The following is a 10159-nucleotide window of genomic DNA, read 5'->3' as shown; positions in this document are numbered from 1 at the left end:
AAGCTTATGAAATTATAAGCGAAAACTTTTCCTTAAAATTCTTTTCAAAAATTAAATTTGTAATCTTCAAAGAACTAAATTATCATTATTCCGACCATAAACTTCAATTTTAATGAAATATAAATGATTTCTGACCAACAACTGACTTAGAATTTTGGTTGTTCTTATTAGTAAGTTTTGGCATTAACCTTCCTAATTACCCCACTGCCCCAATTCTAATTAATGAAATGTCTTTTCCCTTTCTTTCTCAAATTTAAGCAGACAATAATATCAATGATTTTCTGTTTTCATGTCACAGATGGAGCTTAATTGCATGTGCCCTCAATTAGGAATTAGAACGGCTTTTATGCAGCCTAACCCTACCCATAAAACAATACCTGCCAAGAAAATGGTGAATCTTTAATAAAGAAGGGGTGTGCTGAAACCTGAAAGTACATGAAAAAGCTTCGATCAATGGCAGTAAAAGGAGAAAAAAAATAATAAAATCAGGTTTTCTTTAGTTGGGGACCCAATAATACGTATATGTCACTTCGTTTTCATTGAAAACTATACTGGGGCGTTAGGGTTCAAGATCGAAATCACATGAACATATATATCAATTATAATCATGCTGATCTCTACCCAATATCTATAAAAATAATATGTTTGTAGGAGATTGATGGATTCTTCTCACCCATATAATATCATAGAGAGCGTGCCTGACCACCTTTTCTAGTGGGCCGTAGCTAAACCATCATTTCATTTTTCCTTTCTTGGAGGATAACTAGCAAAAACTAACACTACCAATATCCTGGAAAAAGAAAAAAAATAAAATAAAAACTGAAACCATCAAAATCTTGATTTTTTACGTCCACCTAAATGGAATTACACTTACCCAAATGAAAGAAAATTAGACCCATTAGTTCAAATTATTTTTGCAATTCTACCCTTGAGGGTAGACTGCAAGTTAAGCAAAATTTGTGTCCAGATATCAATTTCTTCGCAGCACTTGTCTACGACTGCTTTATTCACAAGGAAGAGAAAACAAAAAAAAGAGAGGGACAGAGAAAGCTGATGTTAAGATCCAAACCCAAGTTTCCTTTTCCTCAACCTAACTCTTCATTCATTGGATTTTCTCTCCATCTGACCGTTGGCTTAGATGCAGACCAAATAACAACTGCAAAGCGAGGACCCACCGGAAATGGATTAGGTTGTCGTTGGTGTTTAGCAAATACTGATATATAGTTACTGTACATGCATTAATTTCCTACTTATGAACCTAATCTATGTTACCAAACTAAAAAATGAGAGTTTAGATTACCCTTAATCTGCCATTTTCATTTATCAATAATGACACTTTGGCTATTGGGTAGATGAAAGTGGCTCTGCTTTTGTTGTTTTATGTCAGATATCAATAATTAATTGTTCGGTTTTGTATGCTTGGCTGTTGAAACGGCCACGTCGGCGGTGCTTGCTTTTCTTACAAGTCCTCCATGGCAAATTGCAAACAATTTGGATACATCAGGTTTCCTACTGTGGTAATAAATGAACTTACCATACAAAAGGAACCTATAGCGTAATTTTATATGGTCCGCTAATTTTTTTTTCCTTGTGTTGTATTTCTTTGGAAGATTATTAGGTATTGAGTTGTTATCTATAGATGGAAAATAAATTTTCATTTATAGAGATATCTATAATCCTTCTAGGCCTCCTTAATTAGCTAGCGATGAAGGTCTAGATTAAGCACTCTAGTACCTAGTATACCTAATTTGTAATTTGTTTTCCCTTTTAAGGAGCATAAGCTCGAAAAAGAAAACCATTAAGCTAAGCAATTACTTCAAAAACCCAAACCACTAACATCGTGATTAAGCTATAAAAGGACTCAGGAGAAAAATATAAATGATAAGTGTTCAATAAATAAAATTTTGCAATAGGTGTAAGTATGTAAGTTGAATCGTTCAACAAGCATAATTTTACAAGTTAAAGGTTTTAATGGGTTAAAATTAAAATCAAGATTAGTATGAAATATTTCTTATAAATTTCGGAACTCAAATTATACATTTAGGAAAATTTAATGTTTTAGTGTTTTACTTATTTGTTCTTGTTTGTTTCAATAATATTTTTTGTATATTGAATGTAATTATTATTTTAACATCATATTTTTTTTTAATCAAACATCAAACTTTAAATACATATTCTCTTAAAGATAATGTCATTTGGAATTTGAATTTGTAATCTTCAAATTAGGATTTTCATACTTTCACGTCCTTTCCCTAAACTTAGCAACATCCTAAGTTATGTTCCCCAATTTGGGGATAGGGAATGACACCCATCTGTTGTTATTACCAAACAAGAATATAATATTGACACAGACAAAAATCTTAGTCTTGTTTTTTCTTTTGCCTTTTGTATATGTTTATTATACAAAAAAAAAAATATAAATTATTATGATAATTGATAAAATTAAAGTATACAAGGTCTCCCACATATATATATTCCTTATTTGTCAATTAACCTGATGAATAATCTTAACCCAGGTGAAATTAGTTTTCGCCTTTCGGACTTTCATTTTTTTAAATTAATTAAGGAGTTTATAAACATTTTTAATTAGAGTAACTAAATAAAGACAATGAAATTTTGATGTAACGGTTAAAGTAAAGGTAATTAGGACTAAAAGGTCTCAGATTCAACGCTCTTAATCCCTATTCTTTAATTGATGAAATGAAAAAGATAAATGAGCTATCTCTCTCGTTAGACCTCAACGAATTTCTCACAACTAAATTTCAAAGAGGAATATTTAAAAAATCTAGTGCTGAAGTTGTGCAGAGATCTTCTTTATTCCCAAGTCCTCACTGTCACAGATCAAAATGCTTTTTAATTTCCACCCCATGTGGAGACTTAGCATCACATGCTTTCACTCCCTTTACATCAAAACATTATTCCTAATCCTTTCTTTTTATCCAAGCTCCTTCATCTTTCTGTCCCCTTTCATTCTGTCAGCTCGCACTCACTACCAACTGTATATACATATTATAATTAAGTAGAATTATTATCACCATTATTAAAACTAGTTTGGACTATCTCAAGGTCCAATCACAGAGTTCTGTTAATCAGTGCACTCATTTCTAAGTACATTCTTAACATAATATCCATCTCATAAGCTAAATTTTTATTTAGTTATCCATGCATAGAGGAGATATGATACCAAAAAATGGCATAATGATGTTCATAGTGGCCCTCTTGTCAACTCAAAGCCAATATGCAAAATCCAATTTGTGTTCGCATAATTATGATCCGGAATGTATATTGTCCTGCTTGAAAACCGCTAGCTCCTGTATTTGCTATAAAAAGCTCTTTTATGGTCTATACTCTATACTATAATTTGTACAATAAATCTTTATTCGATGGGCTCCAAATTTGGATTACAAGAGACACGACATGTGCAAGATTGACAGTGTTCATCATGCGCATGGGTCATTGCGTCAAGATTTGGACTCACTGATAGATTAAGATGAGTCTTACAAGTACATATATATCCGATAGTAGTGGGGTTTGTTTGCCTTTTTTTTTCTTCTCTTCTTTCCCCTCTCCACAAGATTGCTTTCTTATCATCCAGTTTCTAAGGGTTTGATTAGTTGTTAATGATGAATTAATTTGCTCTCCACTGTTTTTTTTTTTTTTTTTTTGTTGTTATCAGGTACTATATGTAAAAAATATTATACACTCTGCATTATTGGCAGCGGCCACAATAATATCAAAACTCATTAGGAGCAAACCAATTTATAAGAAGCAATAAATCACTTTCTTAATTGGCTTAAATTTCGAAACAAAATAAGTTATACATTTTTGTTTTTTAAATTCATTGATTTCAATAAATATTAGAAAATTGTATAAAGTTTTTTTTTTAATTTACATACAAATATAGCGTTTTTTTTCTTTTTGGGGGGTCGAGACGCATCTCGTTTTCTTTTTTTTTTTTTTTTTTAGGAACTATGTAAGTGTCTTTTCATGTATTAAACACTTGATCTTGTAGAAGTTATTTGTTAAATTCAATCATTCCTTATTACTTGACTCACTCTTCATGAATAGGTTAATTTAGATAAAAAAAATTAATTTCTTTCAAGATCATCTTGCAATCTCAAAGTGAATTTAGTATGCTTAACCACTAAATAAAAGTATATTAGTTAATTTTCTAAAGAAAATATATTGGTTAACACAACCTTACTTTTGAAAAAAAAAAAAAAAAAAAAACTAATATTATCATCAATCAAATCTAATTTGTTAATTATTGAGACTTTGAAGAGTCCCACAACTGGAAAGTGTTCGACCCAATGAAGACTATGTCCCTCATAGGTCAATCGCCTAGTCATATGTTGTGTCTGTCCATGAATTGTTTCTTGAATAAGTCCCAGCTGTTCAAATCATCCAGAAGAGAACTATTAAACTGTACCGTTTCCTAAACAGGATCACTATATGGTCAAAGTCAAAATCTTATAATTAGAATCAGAAGTTAAAATTTTATCCATTCATTTTAAATAATTTATCTCAAACTAGGGATTCCAACCTTAAAATTCAGGCTAACAATAGCATCACCGTTTCCTCTTTTCTTTACAAGTATCATTAGTGGTATTTTTCCTAAATCCTCCTAATAAAAATATGGTATTTGTATATATAAACTAATTTTTTTAATATGTATATATTTCAGTGATATCAATTTATATTTTGAGAAAAAACAAATACATAAAATTTTCAAAAAGAGGGGTAAAAAAAAAAAAAAAAAAAAAAGAAGCGTCCAAGTCATAGCAAATGCATTTTGTATTATTTGGGCCTTGACCGAATAGAAAATGGATGAGGGCTTTTTGTCGAGAGATTAATCAAACCCAAACGCAATGGCCTAGTTTCAATCAATATGGATCAAGATTATACAGGCCCACTAAAATAAAACTTGACTCGCTCTAGCTAGTATTAGACTAATGGCCCTGATCTCTTGATCCACTAATACGTTGAGCCATCCATTAAATTTGATTCAATTTTTGACAATTCTTTATTATTTTATACCTTAATAATTTTTTTTAGATATCCATTTTTTTTTTTTAAACGATTAACTTATCAGTTTGACATGCAAAATAGAAGAGTTGAAACCAACTAACTTAACAATGGAAAATAGGCAAGAAAAGAGTCAAAGAGGTGATCTGGAAAATTTAAAAAATAAAAAAAATGTAGTCAATTTGATTATTTTTCAATTTAAGTTTCAGTTGTGAATCAATTGAAAATTAAAGGTTGAATTATATTTTAGTTAGATAATGTAATTGTTAAAAGGAACCCACATATGTATGTGTCCACCACTAATAAAATGTTGGTCCATGATTATTCCTTCTCTATAATTTCAACTCAAACCCAACAATTATAATATACATATTCTCACTTAACGTGTTTCCCTGTTCATAGCACAGTTTATGATTATTTTCTTGTATTGTAAATTTTTTTTTTTACCTCATGCATGCATGTAATTAAAGTTATTAATTACAAATTAATGGTGTTTTGTAAGGTATTTCTATTATTAGCCAGAATGGTACAAATCAATTCTTATGAAAATGGAAACTCATAAACTGATATCCATTACCTTGACTATATGTAAATGCAGACTGAAAAATAAATATATTTAGAAGAAAAAATATATATATTGACGAATTCTTGTGCTAATATACCAGTCATTCAATTATGTAATTTAATTATTATTTAATATGAAATTTATTTCAAAATAATATATGGTAACAGCGTAGGTGGAAGTATTCTGTATCATAACACTAGTTCTGTGTTTCATTCATTAATATAAAATTTCTCTCCTCAATATGAAAAGAAAATTCCTATATTTGGAGCCCAAGTGGTTTATCACAGCAATACTAATAATAATCCAATAACATTTTTTTTTTCTTTGAGTCTGTTGCTTAGTGTCATTTTCCGTTCGTCTCTCTCTAATTTATATAATAGAATGATTTTTTATATTTGACCACTTAATTATGTTTAAATGAATTTAAATACGAGTTTTATAAATAAATATTTTAAACTTTTACCACAAATATAACTTAGTTTAATTATAAAAAAATAAATATTATTATTTTTAATTAAAAACAAAACTATCAGGCAGTTGCACTCTCCCTCTCAAAGCAAATTTATTAATGAAAGCAATTAAAAAAATAAAAAACAGCAGCAGGTGTTGTTGGGCAGGAATCTGTTTGTTGACGAAGGCATGACTATATTTCGCCTAGTGTCGAATATTAAATAGTTGGCAATGGCTTGCAGAAAGCCAATTTAGAAATGGTCTGTCCCTTTTATCTGGATTATCTGTAAATTTAGTCAACTGTATGTTAAGACATGTAGCAATCAAATGTTTTCTAGTTTGTTGCTATTGCAACATATGTAATAATAATCTAATTAATCTCCTTGACGTATTCCAGCCAAAAAATTAGACTCCTATCACTCGAAGCAATCTGCCATTTAAAAGTAATTGCTGTCACATTAGAAGCAAAGTTACCTCATCTCTGAGATCTCTTCTAGATGCAACTTGGGTAATTGAATTTTTCCATACTTATCAAGAACCTAATTTCAAAGCAGATTGGGTGGCAACTCTGGAGTGGTTTTTAATCACAGTTGTGTAAAGAAAAAGGAAAAAAGAAAAAAGAAAAAGAAAGAGGATAAAAAGCTTCTTATCTTTACGCCTTTCACGTCCTCCAATACAATGTCCCATTACAGTACATAACGAGAAAAAAGAGTAGCAGAATAGGATTCTTGAATTTTTACTGAGAGAAGAAAATTTATTAATTATCGACAAAATAAACATATGATCATCAAAAGATATGCAAACAAGGGCCACAACTTGGAATCAACATTGGCATTAGCTGTACAAGATTGCATATTCTTTGATGATGATAATACCCAAAAAAGAAAAAAAGAAAATGTATCAATAAAGAATGGTCCTCACAAAACCTGTTTCTATCTATTGTATTCCAAAGATTTTCTTTTTCTGATGTTAAACTATAGCAAATTAAGACAAAAACATATTCTTCCTGCCCTTCTTCCTTTCTTTCTTTCTTTGTTTAATGGTCCCTCACAAATCCATGGCAGAAAAAACGGTAAACATCTGATGCAGAAAACTGTTAGTAGCTAGAAAACTGTTGTTGGAGTTGGAGATCTTCCATTACCATCCAACACAATTTCAAATAGATCAGCCTCACTCTCTTCATCAAAATCAACAGCCTTGTTGTTATTATTATTATGGGTACCTCTAGTTGTACTTCTGTTAAGCCACTGAGAGTCGATTCTTCCCATTGAGAACAATTCTTTACTGTCTTCATAGCCCAAAGCAGGGGAATTTACAAGAGGGCCTATGAAACAGGGATTTGGTGTACGTAGACCATTTGCTGGTGCATAACTGAAAGCACTTTGTCCAAAATTGACAAGAACCAATATATCTTTGTTGGCTGCAATTGTTGGGTACAAGGGTGTCCCAAATTCCTCTGACTTGCACTGAATTACATGTACTAGCTCTGCATCTACAGTAAAAAACACTTTCTTTTGCCTTGGATCAAATCCACATCCTATTACTTTGTCTCTTCTTGCCCACTCCCTTTTCTCGGTTTCAAAAATAAGTTTAATCCCTGAAAAAGAAAATATAAATGTCAATTAACTATAATTCTGTTTGATTGAACCCACACACATCATTTATTTGGTCAACTGCTTCGTAGCTACTCCAATATCAATGAGGCATGCCACAATTAATGGTGAGAGATTAAAGAAATTAACAACTCTTCTCCATTCCATTGTTAATGGCTTAGCCATTTAGTGGACCAGATGTCGCTAACAAGTAATATAGTACTCATTTTTCACCAGTTTAGCCTAAAAATCTTAATTATTTTTAAAATTAGGAACCAAGTCCTTTTAAAAAAAAAAAAAAAAAAAAAAAAAAAAAAAAAAAAAAAAGAGACAGAAAATTTACCATCAAGATAAACAGAGCCATTGGAGTTGAAACCTACAGATCCTGGATAGGTTCCAGGAAGTTTCAAAGGAAGAGAGCCTCCTGTTGTAAGACCTAAAGATAACATAATTGCTTCTGTTGATTCATCCTTGAGATCATCTTTACCAGAAAACTTCAATTCTTCAATCTTGTTGAATCGATGACTGCTATTAACGTGTACTAAAGATTCTGAATTAACTTTAGGGTTAGAATTTTCTTGGATGAGTTTAGTCTTCTCTCCTTCTTTAATTTTGATGGATTCATTATCTTCACCTTCAGAAGACAAAACTGTGATCTCGAAATAGGCCTCTTGAGGAAAAGCTGAATTACCCAAAGGAGGGCCTGGTAAAGGCAAAGCTGTTCTAATTACAGAAGCAGCAGACATGGAATGATTACTTGCACTAATTTTCTTTAATCCAGAATTTAATCTTATTTTTTGCATGAAATCAGCTGATCCTTGACATACTTCCCAACTTATCTCTGTTGATCCTTCGTTTCCATAATCACCAACTGCACATAACCCTAACAAGGATGATCGCGTTGATGGAGACGACATAAAACCTGTAAAACCAAATCTTGACCATCCATTTTCAACTGCGTCAGTAATAAGCGATGGATGATCAGTCCAATTAAATAAAGGTCTAGCTGAAACTCCTCGTCGAAAAACATAATAATTTCCTCTTCTTTTCCCGTCTGATTCAAGCTGATTATGATCAAGACTTCCATGTTGAAGTCTCGCAATCCCTTCTTGCAAGCTCTCTGTTCTTGTTCTTGTTGAGTCAACGACAAAATCTCTGCCTCGTTTGAAACAGCAACATCTTCGAAACAACACCATAAATAGAATTGAAAGAAGTATAATGGACAGTGCAACCAATAGAATATGTTCCCATTCAAGCATTCTTGTTTCTGGAAATCGCGGTTCTTTGATTATGCCTTTTATGTTTCTGGATTTTATTTTCTTTTTGCTGCTTTAAAGAAAGAGGGAAAAGAAAGAAGGAAGGAGAACATAAGAAAGGGGAAAAAACAGGCGTGGACTAAAGACTAATTCAAAAAAGGCAGGATGGTATGTATACGCGAAAGTACAGTAAAACAAAGAAAGAATGGTGGCATTTTTTAAGAAATGGGCACCAACGTTTTCTCTTTTTGGTTCATTCTTGAATTAATTAGTCTGAACTCTAAACCGACAGTCTTCCCTTCTTTAAAAAAAAAAAAAAAAAAAAAAAAAAAAAAAAAAAAAAAAAAAAAAAAAACGCATTAGTTGAGTCATTAATTTTTCAAAGGGAAGGGGATGTGGAGAGGGTGGCACCTCTAGAACTCTAGAGACAAGAGAGGTCCAAACTAAAATAATATTGTACTGTTAGTCTCTATTAGTAATATCTTGTGCTGAGGTTCTGGAGGGGGACAATGATGCATTTGCGGCACCGGCAAGGCGGAGACTGTCAAAAAAAGGTTAGAAAAACAGAGGAAACAGAGGAACAAGAATTACATTGTGGGACGTGTTGGCAGTTATTTGTCGATTGACGGTTAAATTTAATGTTGGTTAGCTTTGTTGGAGAGTTAATAATGCAAAAGGAAATTCACATTTCAAAAAAAAATTAATAATGCAAAAGGAAATTTCTAACAGTTTTTTTTTTCCTTTTTTTGTCTTTTGATACAAATTATAATCTTCTTATTTTTACTTAAAAAAAAAAAAAAAGGTAATCTTTACTTTTTTTTTTCTAGTTTACCTTTATCTTATATATATCTATTCATACTGTCCATACTTCTATATCTATCTACCTCTATACTTATAATTATACTTATTATATATAAAAGTGGGAATAGAAGAGAAATAATGAGATTTCTTGTATCACCCTTAATAAAATTTAAAATATTTTAAAGTACCTTTAATGACAACCAATTAAAAATTGCAGTTTATTAGTTGATTAGATATAATTTGTAAAAATTATTTTTTTAGCCCATCATTTGAAATCTTCTCACCTACATAAGTAAGAGGTTTCGAATTTGAATCCTCTCGACCACAAGTGTTTTCATTAATTTAATTATTGCGAAACCCACGGTGTTATTTCGGCCAATCAAGCCTCTTAATAAATAAAAAAAATTATTTTTAAATAAATACATAAAAATAATTAAGCATTTCAAAAATTTAAGTTTTATCTTTATTAA

The 10159-nt window shown here is 30.9% G+C and overlaps 1 protein-coding gene across 1 annotated transcript; it reads right to left on the bottom strand.

Moving 5' to 3' along the window:
• Positions 1-6752: 6752 nt before the first annotated feature.
• Positions 6753-9152, bottom strand: LOC105630923 (uncharacterized). Its single transcript, XM_012212915.4, has 2 exons — positions 7976-9152; positions 6753-7637 (listed from the first exon to the last, which is right to left on the bottom strand). The coding sequence occupies exons 1-2, from the start codon at positions 8889-8891 to the stop codon at positions 7144-7146; spliced, it is 1410 nt and encodes a 469-aa protein (XP_012068305.1). The 5' UTR covers positions 8892-9152; the 3' UTR covers positions 6753-7143.
• Positions 9153-10159: the final 1007 nt, after the last annotated feature.

This window comes from Jatropha curcas, chromosome 9, assembly GCF_041381405.1.
Source record: "Jatropha curcas cultivar XTBG-Jc1 chromosome 9, XTBG_Jcur_1.0, whole genome shotgun sequence".
In the NCBI taxonomy this organism is placed as follows: Eukaryota; Viridiplantae; Streptophyta; class Magnoliopsida; order Malpighiales; family Euphorbiaceae; genus Jatropha; species Jatropha curcas.
The sequence above is the reverse complement of the archived record's forward strand: the minus strand, read 5'-3'. Positions and strand labels throughout refer to the sequence as shown.